This window comes from Pezoporus flaviventris, unplaced genomic scaffold (assembly GCF_033815535.1).
Source record: "Pezoporus flaviventris isolate CSIRO_AGI_PZ_B2104156 unplaced genomic scaffold, CSIRO_AGI_Pfla_v1 ptg000131l, whole genome shotgun sequence".
In the NCBI taxonomy this organism is placed as follows: Eukaryota; Metazoa; Chordata; class Aves; order Psittaciformes; family Psittacidae; genus Pezoporus; species Pezoporus flaviventris.
Window position 1 is genome coordinate 2,918,236 of NW_026892679.1, and position 17,102 is coordinate 2,935,337.

Below are 17,102 nucleotides of genomic sequence, written 5' to 3' on the forward strand. Positions count from 1 at the left end.
GCCTCTGCACAGCAGGACTTTTGAGTATGAAGCCAGAACTGGACACATGACACAACAGAATATGCAGTAGAATGTCAAAGGAATTTAACTGCTCAGTGCCTTGTACTGTATTTCCAGCTTAAGATGTGCACCTGGAGTGGCAGCAGGAAACTACACAGGACTGCTTACCTGAAGAAGACATTATCCTCAGTTCCACTCAAGTGAGATAAGCTCCTTAACCAGCCTGCTGCTCCAGTTTCTTACAGCTTCCATCTTGGGTGATAAATTGGCTGGAGAAGCAGTTTTTAAACTAAAGCTCTCAAGAGCTTTAGGAAAGCTTATAGAGACATGCAGGACAGCCTCCTGGAGATGAGGAACATCGCTGGCTGGACAGTCAGCAGCAAGGTGAAATCAGCACCAACTGAAATAAATGTCTGCACACACTCAATTCAAACACCTCCTGTCAAAAGGGAGCAGATCTTAATTCACCCAAAGTCAACACATTTTGCTGTTTAAAAGATCTTTAATATCAGTAATGTGGGAAGTGACATCTCTGTGCACAACAGCACAGAGACTAGTTTTGGAGATTCTGCCATTTCAGATACAGAAACGAAACATGAGGAAGAACATGCAATCAAACAATGATCAGCTCTAGATACATGATGATGTTTGGTCCAAAAAAAAAAAATTGAAACAATTAATCCAATTACTGCAAACGTAGCTTCTCTGAGTAAAGTTAGGATATTGCCTTTGTAGTGTTTTCATCATGCTCTCCTTCAGCGAACCAGCGGAGCCTGCTTGAGTGAGATGAGGACTGAACGCATGCGGGACACATCTTTTGCCTGCTTACTAGACTTGGGATTAAAGTCACAGAGCTGAGCCACACGTTCCCACTCAGTGCCTGGAAAAATGTCTTCTGCATCATTCACAAAGGCTTCTTCAGCTGCCCTAAAAGCAACGCAATGCACCTTGTGTTAATATCCAACACAGAAGGCACTCCTTCCCTCTTATAGGATGCAGTTTCAGCATGTTTCATATGAAATGAGACCTGGCAGCTGCTGGCGGACATTATGGCCACTTCAGCTCTCACTACCCTAACGCTGGAGATGAAAGTACGTTGGAGTAGTGTGCTATGCATGGAGTAGTGTGCTATGCACAAGCAGAGACTGCTGTGTAAAATGTTGGAATACAGGTGTTTGGTTTTAAGAATCATTACTGAGTCACCATGCAAACTGCCAGGCAGTAAGGTACCCCTACGTAGGCATTTTATTTATGGAGAAACACCCAAGTCTTAACTAGTTAAGCCTTTGCCATCTGACAGCTTACACTGGACACTTGTGAAATGGAAATTTACAACTCCTTGCAAGTAAAAATAGATTCCATCTGAGGGTTCACATCAGCCCCAAGACCTACAGGCCGTCATAAAACTATCTGCTGATGACTCCCAGTGCTGTAGCAAAGCAGCATGAATCAAGAGGAACTTAATTAAGTCCCATGCTTGTAGGTGCTATAGCTTAATGCATCCCTTAGTAGACGGGATGACTCGCTGAAGTCAGCCCACAGGAGCTCTCACCCTAAGGAAACTCTAAAGAGGCTTTGTACATAACATCCAGGTTAGTGCCAGTGGCTTCCCAGCTGTATCCTTTTGTCATTGCTATGCTGCCAGCAGCATTGCTTCAATGCAGGGATAACATTCCAGCATCAAGTATACATGAACTCCAGGGCCCTGTCAGTTGTCTGAGTGCAAGAGCATTAATGCATCAAGAGATCAAACAAATCCATCTACTTCAATGAGCAGTACAGAGAAAGCAGTGAAGATGACGCTCCCATGAGCACTATTCACAGGGATGAGGAGGTTACAGACACCACTGAAGACAAGGGTCACTACAACACTGCTATTTTATGGGACATGACACTTTTAGGGGGCAGCGAAGATTTTTTTTTACTTAACTGTTCTAGGCTGTAGCAAGGATGATTTATGTTTGTGCTTAAAGGTGAAGAGAAGAAAAGAAACGAGAGAAAGTTTAAGTCAGATATAGAAAATGAGAATGAAGATGATCAGCTGGCTGTACATGCACCAGTAGCTTAGCCTACATTCAGGAAACAGGCTGCCTGTTTTATGCAGCACTCTCACTGCACAACTGAGTTGGATGTATGAAAATAAGGGGTTTACTGGGAAAAACATCTATCAAAATCAACTCCAGGAGAATTCAGAAAAGTCAACCACCACCTGTAAATCCATCATTTCACAAGTCTTGTTTTACATCCAGCGACAGTTAGGTAATGAATTCCACACTGGACCATCAATATCGGTGCACTCAAAGCCACACCATGGCTCACCAATATACCTTTTAAAGGTGCCACCTTTGAATCTGTGACATGGCTATCTTTTAATTCAAGTCTATAAACTGAGAAAAAAAAATTAAAACAAGCCAATGAACACTGCTATCTTTCCATCCCACAGAAGCTAGCATAGTCATGGCTGCATTCCCATTGATACATTAGGCTGGCAAAATGCCTACACAGCTGCTCCCAAATGTTCTCACAGTGGCTGATGTTGATTTTGAAATACCATTTGCTGTACTTTTCATGTGAGCTCTCAGAGTATCCTGTTCCTATATACATATACCTCTTCTAATCTGATTTATGGCAGGTGATCCCTTCTACCTTTCTTGGTTTGTGGAGCTTTATGTGCGAGCATGGCTTGAATGTTTTCCTGATTATGTAGGCAAATGAGCACAGTGGCTGTTACAAAGAATACAATTAAACATTGTGTTGCTTTGTGGAAGTTATTAGGGCGAAGTAAAGAACCCATGTGAGACTGCAGACACTAACCCACACACCCAGCAAAGCATCTTATAAGCAGTGTTCACTGGCCTGGAAACAACTGTAAACCCCTACACCTAAAGATTACCGAAACCATCACCAAAATTCCAGTGGTATGTGAACTACATGACTTCATCTGAAAGTGCTGGCTGTTGTGCAGTGCATAGACAGGAAAACTGCAGATCAGAGTCAGTCCAAAAGGTAAAGGCTGTTTACTTATTGGCTTATACTGCCTTGAAGTAATGAAGCAGTCACCCTCAGGCAGCATTCAGCACTATTTCTGATCATCCTCATTGCCTAGTTGACTAGCAAAACAGAATTAGTAGTTAAGCAACATACACATAACCAATCACGTCAGCGAAGGGTTGTTTGTAGAAAGCTTCATCTGCCACCCTAGGTAGCAAGTAGTCCAACAGGCAGGCAAGCAGGCAGGAGAAAAGAGATAAGGATGAGAAGTACAGAAAAGAGCTGAAGTCAGTTTTATCACTTTAACCTTGTTGTACCAAGACTTACTACAGGAAAGCAGCTATTACAGGCAATGTATCCATTAAGCCCCTGCCTCAGAGGGGCACACAAAAGCTCTGCTACATCCTGCAAGTTGGGACCAGCTAGTTTAGGATTAGAGTTGCAGGGTCCATGTTAGGCTGCTTCCAGTGGATGGCACCTACATTATGACAGATGTGAATGCCAAACCCTCCTGTGTAACACTTGTGGACCCTGCTCCAGAAGGTGTATTACGGCCAGTGTTTGAGTGTGGATAAAGTCATGGGGGCATCATAAGCTCAGGCCACCAGCTAGAATAGTGCCAATCCTGTTCCCTTTCTTGGCCCAACCAATAGACTACACTAAAGTGAATGGACATGTCAAATCCAGACTTCTGTAGAAAGTAGAGTCTACCCAGGACTCTACTTACCTGCTGTTCATTTTGGTAAGAAAAACAGCAGTTCAATAAAACAATTTATCTTGAAATCTGTGGGTTCTCAAAGTATAAAGCAGCCCTGATGACTACCTGGATAGAGTGACACTAGTAACCCTGGGTGAGAACTAGAGACCTAAGTGGTATTAAGTCAGTACCATCATATTTAGCTTTATGTAGCTTGAAGTCAAAATCCCACAGGGAACCTTCTAAGAAAGTTGAAGTGCTTACCACACTAGTAGTCATTAGCTTTTGCCCCAGTCATTAGTTTCTGCCAGGCTGGGTTTGAAGTGCACAATTCAAACCCAGCCTAGAGAGAGTCACCATTTAGTTCTTCACTAGCAGAACTGAGCCAGGTTATTTCTCAAATGTTTTCAAAAGGAGCAGCCAAAGGTTTTAAGATATCAAAATAATCTGTAGCAAAGACTAACTATAAGGCCACTTCAATGTATTCTGCTGACAGCAAATAAGATTTCAAGTCTCAAGGCAAGTAATTACAGTCACTGTACAGCTAGGAGAGTGCAACAAGTGAGTAGGTTAAAACTTTTTCTCGCCACATTCAAACTTGGTATCTTAAAGGATCTTCAGTAATTCTGGTTCATTATCTTAATGCTTTCTTTTGATATTCCTGGGACATGTAATCTAGATAAGAAAACCTAAAAAGATGGTCTACTATGAGAGTATGAGAGACCCATTTCTTACTAGGAGAGGTTACTTTAATGGTCTGAAGGACTAGTGCCATAGGACATACTAGAACTATTCTCACTCTGCATTGCTTTCATGCCCAATACCATAATTCTTCAGATGACTGGAGCAATCTTACCTGTTGCTGGCTTTTGTTTTCTGGAGCTTTTCATCTTGTCTTGCATACCACTCCTCCAACTCCTTTATCGCTTTCTCTTTCCATTCTGCTTCCTGGTTTCGTGAGTTTGCATCTGAAAGTTTAATTACTTTGTCAGTCCTGTTTGTTTCCGCTGTATCTTGCTAACATTTCAGCTGATGGCTCAACGTGCACTCTAGTGCAGACAGTTGCTTGATCTACTCAGACAAGGGTTAGGAGATCTCCTGACATAGGCCATGACAACTCTAAATACCATGAATATTCAGAGAATTAGCCAAACAAAATGCCTGCAGTGCTTAGCTGGGACAGTCCGCTTCAGTTTAGGATATGCATTTGTAGGCTAATTCAGGTCCAGTGGGTCTGCTGGCCTGCAAACTGTTTACAACCAGAAACAGTCACCTTGCTATGCTAGTGCTAGAACAAAGTTCAGTAAAACCTCTATGCTTAGACAAAGCAAATGAGCCTGGCACTCAGCACACTCCTGCACCCAGCTTACAGGTCAGGACAAGCTCTTATGCCATAACGAGCTCAGAAGAGGAGCAACAGGGTAAGCTCTGTCCAGAATCACACTGCCTTCTTACTAATGTAAGTGGAAAGCATACCAGTTTGTAGGCTCTCAGAAGCTGTCCACAGACAGATATCACTGCATTTGACAGCTGTTTAGTTACCAGTCCATTGCTTAGCTCTTAGATTAAGATCTGTGACAACTGATAGCCTTGGTATTAAAAAATGAGCAGTCTTCATCCTTGAAAAAAATGAAAGTGGCTGCAGTGTTCATTCACTCTTTTCTGCTGATAAAAGCTGTTCATTTTCTGTCAGTTTATTTGTAAGTAAAGGGCAGGCTACAAGAACACTCTTAAGGTTCAGGAAGCCACTTGCTTACTAACTCCTACATTAGTACTAAGTCTGCTTGGTGGAAGACTCAATCCAGACCTGCTGCTCAACCTCAAGAAGCAGTTTTCAGTTCCCAAGAGCTGGAAGACATGGCTGAGAATTCTGCTGCTGAAAAAGCTGCCTTTAAGTTATTCACAAGCAAGAACATTACTGCAACAATCTCCCTCCTTACCAAGTTGCTCCAGGCGCTCCTTTTGCTCATCTCTCCACTTACGAATGCTCTCTGGATCTGACTGCAGTCCATCTACCTGGCACGTGGCTGCAGAGGAGTCATTTGTACCGTTACTCTCCTTAAACAGAGGGAATAGCAATGTAGTTTATACATGACAACTGAGTATTTCAGCCACCTGGAAGCTACATAAAATTGGACTCTACTTAAACTGAGCACATAACACATTCATCTGATGTGATACCACATTTAACATGAAAAAGGTCTGACCAGATTACAGCAGGATTGAATCACATTAATACAGGACTGCTTCTAGCAATCAGGGCTCAAACACAAGTTTAAGCTGACAGGGAAGCCACACTGTGTCAGAGCTCCACAAGTGAAGAAAGCAGAAGAAAATGCCAAGCACCACATTGTGCCATGTAGCACCTAAAGATCCCCCAGTTTGTTTCACCTTAAATATTTGCTGTGAAAGTAGTCTTTTTATTTTGCTACTGTTTTGCACACAGGAGTTTAAAATGTTCTCTGTAACTTATTTGTCTGCTTTAGAGACGTTTATGAACTTACTGGTACTAAAGGCCAATGTCCTTTAAAGACATGACAGAGTTTGGATTGCATCCTTTTCATCCCTAACCATTCTATGACTCTGTGATCTCCTCCCTTTGTCATTAGTATGGCTGACTAATGTGCTGTGGTTGAGCTATTTAGCCAGCAGCTTAATTTCATGAAACTTCACGTCACAAAGAAGTGCATAAAGTTTTCAGTCAAATCCTTATGAGACCAATCTTGACAGGACAAACAAATTATCTTTAGAACAAGTAATTGAGAAAACCCTGCTTTAAACTGTGAAGTCAGAGCATGCTTCAGCTTATTACCCAGTGGCAAGTCAGTGTTACGTCATATCACAGAGCCTGTCAGTCTGCTTACAGCTACATCCTATTAAGCCGTAATTCAAAACGGACTGCTGCTTTAAGTTGCCTCTAAGTTCAGAGGAGAGGTACACTAACAACTTTAAAATATGAGCTATGAGGACAGAAGCTCCTCTTCAGAGATGAGATGAAAGTACATTACCGACAAGAAACTGAAGGTAATAGTCTAGATTAAGGTAAAGTTCTCAGAGCAGAACAGCACATAATACTTCTATCTTACCTGATAGACTTCTCCATTAACCACTCTATCAACAGCACCTGTAAAGAAGTTACTGTAGTTTAGCCATTTGAGAAAAGACAGAACAGCCAGATTTACTGATTTCAGTAACTTGTATGGAAAGCTTTATAGGAGTATCTAACATGGGAGTTTGAAAACGGGTGTTACTTGATGCCCTGCAGGGACACTTTCTTATCTCTGCGCTTTTCTGGCACAAGAAACTAAGTGAGCCATTATTCTGCAGAACCAGTAACACAACATCATTTCTTCACCACTGAGATCATGCTTTAGACTACATAAACAGCACGGCTGATACTGCTGACAAGCTGCCATGGTCAGCATACAGTTCCTCCCACTTTCTTCTGTCTCAGAAGCTGACTCCTAGACAACTGTTCAGGAGGTAAGAAGTGCAACTCACTGCCTTGTTCTCTACCTGGAAGATTAACAATCCTGCAGCCAACGCTTGGTAATTCTCATCCTAGCCTGGTTACCTCCTAATTTGTAATCAGCTCAGAAGATGTAACTAACACTCCTAGCGAAGTCACCTTCTGTGACGACCGACATGTTTGATCGGTTAATGCTGCAGCATTATTCCCTCTGAAGTGACACCAGCAGCAGAGCCTCATGAACAGCATCAGCTAGGAATCCTTGCCACAGAACCCTATAATTTCATGTTATTAAAACACAGCCATAGGGAACACATCTCGGTTATGAGACAAACACTTGAGTGTGTGAAACTATATCTCCAGACTATGGAAAACACACCAAGATTTTCAAGAACTGCTAAATCTCAGCAAAGCATCTCTCTGGAACAGTGCTATATAACATCTGCCTGCATGATACAAGTCTGTTACTATGTTTGTTTCACCCATAAAGCCACCATAGATAAACTTACCACACAGAAGTGTCTCTGCCCTGTTAATACACTCTTCAGTAAAGAAGAGACTGCACCAAAGTAACCCAATAGTATACAGAAAAATCAAGTTATTTTGCCATCTTAAATGATAGCTAATTTACCTAACAGCATTATGCTGCTGTATCCTCTATTCCTTTGTGGCTATGTATGCCCTGGTTTCCCGTTAGTAGTGTTAATGGCACACTGGAAGCTCTTCATGCTCATTTATCAGGAAACTAGACAGGTATTATGAAGCCCTTATCCCTGAGCCCTGGACAGCAGTCATTAACTTTATCAGGCAGAGGACTGTAAAGTCATCAGTTCAAACCTAGGAGCTAAGTTGGAAGACACTAGTCTCCAAGAGCATAGTTAGCAACTTCAGTAGGGGAAGACTCCAGTTAACGAAAAAACAAAAAAACAAAAACAAACAAACAAAAAGAAACATAAAACTCACACACACACACAAAAAAAAAAAAAAAAAACACGCAAAACTTTTTAGTTATGAGAACCTGGACTCCTATAGCTGAAAGGTGGTGGCTGCTTTGTTTGATTGCTCCCCCTCTGCAAGTTACAGAAGCCAGCAAGAACGGGTTTGAGAAGCACACAAAGCTGACAGCATCTATCTGTTCCACAGCAGCCACCCTGAGCATCACTTCGCATTGGTATGTAGGCTCCCTCAAAGCAGGTTTGTAGAGATCACTGCACAAACTCTGACTTGGGCAGTTACAGTTCTGCTAAACAAGCTTATGAAGACTAAAGCCCACAAAGAAAACAAGCTCACACTTCACTGTCCTTCAATTTAATCCCATCTGCACTACAGGCGCATGCTGTGGCTGTTCACCTTCTCTTGACAGGGCTGAAATTAAAAGCCAAGTCAGCGTCTGCAACTCAGACTGATACTAACAGCTTGGATAAGCCAGATGCCCACTCTGCCTGCCTTGGAAGAGCAGACAGTAGCTCACACGTAGTCTTGAACTCGTGTTGTCCGGTCTGATGGTCTGAACAAATCCCAACAGATGCTAGCTTTTTAATACATGGAGTTCTCATCTCCAGGGGAAGCGCAGTTTTTCCATGAGACAGACTCCTTTGGAAGCACTGACTCACCAGATAGGTGAAAGGGATGAGCCTTGAAGATTCTTCTAATACCTGTGAGAATATAACCAAGTTTTTCTGTTATACCAAAACCCAGGAATTAAGGTTTCAGCACTCCGGCTGGTCATCTGCTGAGGACTGTAACTGAGATAAAACACATATTTGTCTTGGGGGTGCTTTTCTTTTGCATAGAAACAGTCACTAAGTGGCACAGAGCGAAGTGTTTCCAGAGAGCACTCATGTTAGGAGCATTAAAACTATTATTAAAACAAGCTTCCCATCTGTTCTGAGCTCCCCAGAACTAGTGATTAAGACGCAGAGTCACCATGCTGACAGAGAGTAACACCAGCAGAAGAGGAAATGGAGTCACAAGCAAGCTAACTGGAACAAGACCAACAGCCAGGCCTTCTCTCATTTCAGCTCTCTAGTGTCAGTGCTTGTATAATTCAGGATGAAGTCTAGAAAATCTGTCTGCTTCCCAGCCTTCAAAATGCTGGGTGCGTATCAAATTTCTTTGTCCACAGAAATATTTCATACCTGACCCCCCACAAAAAAGTAAAAAAGTAAGCCTAATACTGTTCCTGCTATCCTCATGTTTTCATCAGCCATAAGTAATGTGCACTCTCCACCGGCTTCAGAGTCCATCCCACTTTATCACAGCATTGCATCTTGAAGCTCCTGAAGTTAACACTGCACACTGTAGTTAGTAATGATCCATGTTCCTTGGTGTTCACTTCTGAACTTAAGATAAAGCTTTATTTCCAAGGATATTGTTTCAAAGAACCTGTCCAACCATCTACAGCTCTAACACATCCTGACAATAGCATAATAACAAACTTCCACACAGCAACCCAGACAGTTTAGAGTTTGGAAAAGTTTGGAGAGGATAAACCATATCAGTGACCTTGCATTCACAGGAAAGAAAAAACAACACAGCCTGTCAGAAACAGACAGGAAGCGTCATTGCCCTTCACATGTACCATAGCTTACCAAAGGAAGGGCTGGGTAGGCTGAAGAAATATAACAAGAGTTTGGTCACTCCAGTACTACAAATAAACGTATGGCTTCAGAGGCTTATCATAATGATTATCAACTGCTCTGAAGGCAACTACTTGCATTAATACCAGGTTCGGTACTACCTGGCATATAAGGACTTTTGCTTAACCTTGTTAACTAGTCTCCCTGAAGCCTTACTTTTAATGCAAAAAGACAACAGCTATCAGGACAGAGGCAAGACTTCGCAGAGGTAGCTCTTCTAACATGACTCCAACCACTTCCTAACACATCAATTAGATCCTCCTGAGGTCTTCCTATCCATCTGTACTTTGGACAATACCCTTATGCAGGAGAAATGAGCTTCAGTATGACCACACAGGCCTCATGGTTAGAGGACTGACACATTTTTCTTATGGTATTTTAAAATAAATGTATTTTTATGAGCTACTTTCATTATTTCTTTTAAATAATAAGTACTCCTTCATTGCTACTTTGAGTGAACTAGTACCTACAGTAGAAACAACAGAAGAACATAACCAAGTTTCATATATTCTGGCATAAGGTTGAGTAACTTCACCACTCAAAGCCTAGATTATCATCGTTTTTCTTCTGGGCACAAATCATTCTTCCTCTTCACATACCTCTCATCCATAAGGGATGAGAAAGAAAAATCTTACCCAAAGACTTTGTTTAGATAGCCATGCAAGAATGTTATTCTCCTTAAGATGCTATTTGACAAGCTGTCACAAGGTTTTTGTATTGACATACTGGTTCCAGAAGCAACAGCACTTCAACCTGAATTCACTCTCTCCTGCTCAGAGGACACAGCAAGTGAACTGCTGTAACATGAAGACGTAGTACTGTCAGACTGGGGAGACTTAAGGAATTTCACTGTAGATAAACGCAGGTATTGATTCATCACCAAAACAAAAATCTCACAAAAGACCAAGTTACTAAGAAGTAGGCAACAGGACTGTATTCCTGTTTTCTGAAGCAGTGATTCTGGTTCATCTTTCAAGGGAAATGAGATTAGTTTTCATGTCAACAAGATGGCTATTTATATCATCATAAACGTCCAACTGGTTCAGGCCCATATTCCAACCCTGGCCGTGGCAGTATGAAGCGATGCTGAGACACATGAGCATGGCAATATTCTGCCATTCATCCCATACTCACCCAGTACCCACCACTACTGCCATTAACAGAAATACACACAAACATCAGTTTTCTGATATTGATATTGACAGTTCATGAAATCCACTACTGTCCATGCACACATCTATTCTTTAAAAGCCTGCAATTTAAAAACTGTGTGTTGTATGAGGCACCATGTTTCTTACAAGTGTATTTCAGGAAGCTCGTGACTGCTTCTCACAATATTTGAAGTTAAGATTTTCAAACTTCAGTTAAGGGTTGCCTGAGTTAGGACTTCTAGGCCAGTATTTATTAAAAAACTCATCCAACAGACCTGTGAATAAGGAGTTAAAAAAAGTAAATCCACAAATCCCTGATCATGATGCTTAAAGATTACTGTAATTCCAATACAGTTTAATAAACTAATATGTGCTAGAGATTAAAGCTGCTCAGATGTTGATCAGATGATAAGAAATCTCAAACACAAATGGAAACAGAAGTCTTTAGATCATGTCACCATGCCTGAACCAGTACATTTTGCACAGCTGCAGTCCACACTAACAAGGAGGGTGTGAGAACAGGCTCCAACAGTCAGCAAGTGGATGTTCTACTAACAATTGGGACCACCAAAACTCACAACACAATCTGCTATGCCTCCTGAACAGCCCAGAGCATAACTGTGACCCTAGTGTATACAAGAAAGCAAGATGACATACAGATCACATCTTCACTTCCCAAATCCTGAGATCATATTATACTGTTTTATGGCCCTCTTTCTCTAGAGAGTTCTCCAATAACAGATTTGTACTCCATGTCACCTGAACTTATGCAACTTGAGTAAAACATCTTGAGAAGCAGCTTAAGAACTGCTTTTACATATTAAGCCAATCTAGAAGAATTTAATGACTTTTTTTTTTCCAAGGAATCATTCTGCAACAGCCACATTGCAAGCACAAAGAGAAGAGATGGATCTAGTTGGTTCTAATAACTTGTAAAAAAGGCCAATGAAAGAACTTTCTCCAAATAAATTAGTCCTTAAGCAGCTACTTTAATGTTCTAGAGTCTGTTTAGAACCTAAAGACTAACCAATGCATGTTTGTCTGACACCTCTGAAAGCAGGAGGGGAAGTGTCCACTGTGCCTGTTCCTGGAGTATACACAGAATACAGAAGCCATGTGTGATAATAAATCAGGATGTGTTCTGATAACACGCTGTGCCAGGGGAGGTTTAGGCTGGATATTAGGGACAATTTCTCCCCTGAAAGGGTGGTCAGGCATTGGACCAGGCTGCCTAGGGCAGTAGTGGAACCACCGTTTCTGAAGTGTTCAAAACTGTGTACGTAGTTCCTTAGTGACATGGTTTAGTGGTGGACTTGGCAGCACCGGGGGAATGGTTGGACTGATGATCATAAAGGTCTTTTCCAACCTGATTTTATTCTGTGATTCTATAAATAAATCCTCATGTTCCAGCACTTGAGCAAGCACTCTTTTTACAGTAAGCATACAGTCTGTGTATCTGAACTCCATGAAGGAGCTGACTAAGGGCTATGCTACCACTGAATAAGCACTGAAAGAAGCAGTTTGCCAGTTTATCTAGTTGGGCTTTATTCCAAAGGATACTATGAACCCACATCCTCATACATTATGATATGACAGTAATATCAGAAATCAAGTTGCATAATGAAGACTTAATTCCAAATACGTTCTAACAGTGAGCTGGGAAGCAAAGCTATTCAACTTAGTCTGAAGAAGAGTGGCATCTTCCCAAAGTGACGAAGGAATGTCACAAGAGCAGACACATTCTTATGGACCCAGTGACAAGCACAAGCAGTCTTCCAAGAGTGTTGAAACATCATTTAAGTGCAGTGCCATCCTACATTCATAATTCCTTTCTACTTCAGTTAAAACCCCTAAATCCTTTGTAATCACGAGTTTCCAGACAGGGCTACTGTAGCTAGTCTGTTAGACTAGCCTCCAGCTCCCAATATACCCTCCTCTGAATGCAATAGTGTCAGTCTTCTCACATGTAGTACAAAGGTTACCCAGGAACAAAGGCTAGAGGCCTAGTAAACATTAGCTCCACTGCTAGCGTACTTTAAGATCATTGCCTTTGAAAACAGAAACACAAGTGGCAGAACACAACGTCATGACTTACCCTGCTTCGTTTCAGGCACCCCTGGATCAGTTACCCAGCAGTGCGCTTCACATCTGGGGGAGCCTGAGCCCTGGGGCGCTCCTGTAAGATCTTTCAGAAGCGCCTGTTAAAAGCCATGACCACCCCACCCGCGGGAGCTGGGAGATGACCTGTCCGGGGCACAGCACATAGCTGCACGGCCCAGCATAATCCAGGAGCATCCCCAGCCCGCCTGCTCGGCGCGAGGACCCCGCCAGCCACGGGGCCTCCACGGCAGAAGAGACACGGCGGAGCCGTGATACCAGGCCCGGGACCGCTCCCCTCCCAATCGCCCGCTGTACCAGGGTCCACGCCCTCCGGGATCTGCAGCTCCGCCGGCACTTCGCCGTTCTCCAAGATGTTATAGCCCTCGTCGTTCTCGATGCCCGCGATCTCGTTTTCCTGCTGCGCCAGGAAGGCAGCAGCAGGATCCTCCTCGACGCCTTCCAACATCCCGTTACCGGCGGCCACGGGCTGCTGCTGGGTGCCCAAGAACTCTGAGTCTGCCATGGCGGCGATACCAAGCAAGAATGGCAGCTCTCGCGCCGCGGCGGAGCCACAAACCAGCGCGGAAGGGGCGGGCGACCCGCCCATCTCCTATCAGAGTCGAGCATCGCCGCGGAATAGCCAATCAGTGAGCGGTAGAGGCGGGGATAACGGTACTTTATGCTCTATGCCTTGGGCTCGAGCCAATCAGCACCAGCAGTGCGGCTGGACGCGGGGAACGCCTCAGCTCGGGTGGGCTCGTTTTCTGGCAGGCGGGAGGGGGGCTTTCCCTCAGGTTTGCCTTCCAGGAGGAGCACAGTAAGGTCATTTATAAAAAGTGATCTACCACAGCACAAGGAAACCGAAGGATTCAGAGTAACAGCAGTAACAACAGCAAGGCGCGATCTATAACAACAGGAAACACGAAACATCGTCACAAGGCGTGTGTTGCACTCACAGAAACCCGCTGGCCTTGTCACATCACCTTGTCTGACAAACTCACTCTGCTGTCCTCATATCTAAACAAAGTTGGAGTATCTCACAGCTTCCCTCTAACTGTGAACATTGGATCTTGGATGACAACCTCCACTTCTGCCCTTGCAATGGCTCTCAGGCCCATGGGGGACTTCTGATCACTAAGTGCCACAAACACAAATGGAATATTATGAATTAAAATGAAAAGCAAATCTAGTTACTTACTTGTCTTAAGGTTGCAGGGTAGGGAGAAAGGCATATGAAATATAAGCAGTATTACAAGTTTGCAAATGGCCCAGGAAAAGTGTTACGTGTGTTCCACCAAAATGGGAAACTTAATGTTACTATTTTCAGATGCAAAGATAAAATACACTGATTAGCTCTGTTTTGATAATGAATGCCAAAACCTGTCTATATGCTGTCTGTAACTCGAGTACACACTTTTGCACTATTAAAGCCTTATTTTTTCTTTTTTTTTTTTTTTTTCCCTTGCTTTCTCACCCTGCAAAAGAAGTGAAGGTACCACCTTTAAAGGCAGGTGTTAGAGACCATTACAGAATGCCATCCACAGTGGTTTGTTGATGTGCCACACTGAGGCGAAGAGCGTATTGCAGGAGAATTACATGAATAAAATCGTCATGAAATGACAAAAAGGCAAGCAAACTACAAAAGGCTTTTGGGATGAGTCTGTTTCTCTCCATTCTTTAAAAGACGGGGACATGTAATTCCAATTTCTAAATGTACTGAGATCTGGTTTACAAGAAGTTTAAAAATATGATTGTTCCAAGCCCTGTCCAACCTGTCCTTGAACACTGCCAGGGATGGGGCAGCCACAGCTTCTCTGGGCAGCCTGTGCCAGGGCCTTACCACCCTCACAGTGAAGAACTTCTTCCTAAATCTCCCCTCTGTCAGGCTATAGCCATTGCCCCTTGTCCTGTCCCAACAGGCACTTGACAAAGCCCCTCTCCAGAGTGCATAGGCATTTCATCAAGCTCACATATGGAGGCCATGAGCATGTAGAACACGCAACATTCTCCACAAGGGACCTGATGTTAAAACCAGAGCTGTGAGCTTTCAGGGAATCACACTTGTGCTACATTCCCATCTTCATCAGATCCTCCATAGTGGTTCAATTTGTTGTTTCTCTTCTGTGAAATGCATCTTCTCACATGGAGGCAGAGATGACAGTATTCTGCCTGTGCCTATTGTCTGGGTGGTCCACTACAAATGATGCTGTCATTGCTAGTCAGAAACCTGAGGTTACCCTTGTCAGAACACAGAACTGGAGAGTTTTCAGGCTTGTTTTCAGGCTGTGCGAATTTGCAGTGCAAACTTGAGATTGGTATCAGGTGTCTTTTGTTATCATGTGAAGTTTAAGTGTGGGATAATACCAGACACCTTGAAGATACGTGCACAGCCTGAAAATAGAGGCCACAAGGCTGTAAACATCTCAGTGGCAGTCAGCTTCTGGTTATTTAAGAATTATAACTTCAAGAGCTGGGAACGCTGCTGTAGGTATAACAAAAAGGACAAAGCAGTCAAAACACTGGAAAAGGCAAATGGTGTGCCCAGGGGAATTTAACTCCTACCAGCATTGTACAGCATATAATACAAGGAAAGGAGGCAAAGACTTAAAATCCACCAAGAAACTCAAAGCATTGTATAAATGGACTAGATCTTGGTAGCTGAAAGGGATTGCAGCTGGCAAATGGTCATCATCACTGAATCATCATGGAATTCTTTTCCTACAAACTGTTGAAAGTATATTACCTGCTTCAAGGACCATGACTCTTCATAGGTTTTTTATCACATCAGCCAAGCTCCAGGGCTGTATAAAAGTCTGTTTGTGTCTGAGTGCATAAATTACATGTGCTTGTTGTCTCAAGCTTTGTAATTCATGAATAAATCATGTAAATTGTTTGGCTAGTGTGATAACTGTCCGTGTGGCAACTATCACTCTGATCAGCCTTGAAGTGGTCAGACAGTCGTACTTTAGATGATATTTTTAGGTCCCTTACAACTGGAACTGTTTTGCTCTGTTCTGTTCTATTCTATTTTATTCTACTCTTAGTATACTTACTATAGTGCACAAATACATCCATAAAATCCTCAGTGTGGGATGGCTGTCCCACTGATATAGAAGACAACCCTGGTTTAGAACCAGGGGTTTAGAGATCACAGAGTTCCACAGAATACAATTTTGGTGCTTTCATGCTTTACATTAGAATTATATATGTATGTATATATACACAGCTGCATAATCTTTTATCTCCAATTCTACTGCTTCAATACAGGATAAAGAGGAGCACAGGGGCTGAATCTTCTGTTATTTTAGTTTGTGATAGGCAAAATGGTATTCTGGCATTGTAAAACCATTCCAGAAGTTAATTATTTGTGTTCTGGAGGCATCTTCTTCCTGCTGCTTTACCTGACAGTTGAACAAGGAACTTGTCCAAGAAAGAAGGGTGCTTCTGTTCTGTGGGGCTGGTGGTAAGTTTTGTGTGGGAAGAACCTAGAGAACCCAGTGAACTTGAGGAGCAAGCTGGGGCTTGGGACTGCAAGCTATATTGCTTGGTTGGAGGAAGGTCTCATAGCAAGTATCCCGTAGTAGATTTGAGTGTAAAGTAAAAGTCAGTGAGACATAGCACATTAAAAACTTGCTTCAAATATTACAATTAAGAAATACTTTCTTAATGAACCACTCTTTCAACCAGCTGCCTTTTCAGGGGACACTTCTTTATATTTCTCCCTCAGCATTAATGTGCATTCTGCATTAAGGTTACACTCACAAGTTGTTCTGCATTGGACAATAATAAGTGTGGGTGTTTTAATAAATGGTTGGTTTATGTTTAAAGTCTTAACATCCAACAGACTATGGTGTGGCTTTCAAACCTATATAATTCCTGAAATTTTATTATTATTATGATCAATTGTGGGGTGTATTAGTAATATCTGCAACATACTTTAAACTTTTTATGCTCTCTCTAGAAACTGTGCATGAACATACAGAGCATGTATTACCCATTACACAAAAGGTAGTCATTTTTGTAGGTACTGTACTTCACTCTGACCTCTTTCTGTA

The 17,102-nt window shown here is 42.5% G+C and overlaps 1 protein-coding gene across 3 annotated transcripts; it reads right to left on the reverse strand.

The window, feature by feature from the left end:
- Positions 1–482: 482 nt before the first annotated feature.
- Positions 483–13,636, reverse strand: CLTA (clathrin light chain A). 3 transcript variants are annotated; one of them, XM_061478785.1, is made up of 7 exons: positions 13,363–13,636; positions 6,775–6,812; positions 5,629–5,746; positions 4,545–4,656; positions 3,145–3,198; positions 1,931–1,966; positions 483–927 (listed from the first exon to the last, which is right to left on the reverse strand). In XM_061478785.1, exons 1-7 carry the CDS (start codon positions 13,568–13,570, stop codon positions 756–758), a joined length of 738 nt encoding a protein of 245 aa, XP_061334769.1. In that variant the 5' UTR covers positions 13,571–13,636; the 3' UTR covers positions 483–755. The 3 variants fall into 3 exon arrangements, with proteins under 3 accessions (XP_061334769.1, XP_061334770.1, XP_061334771.1); XM_061478786.1 differs by lacking the exon at positions 1,931–1,966; XM_061478787.1 differs by lacking the exons at positions 1,931–1,966; positions 3,145–3,198 and having other exon boundaries at positions 13,363–13,634.
- Positions 13,637–17,102: the final 3,466 nt, after the last annotated feature.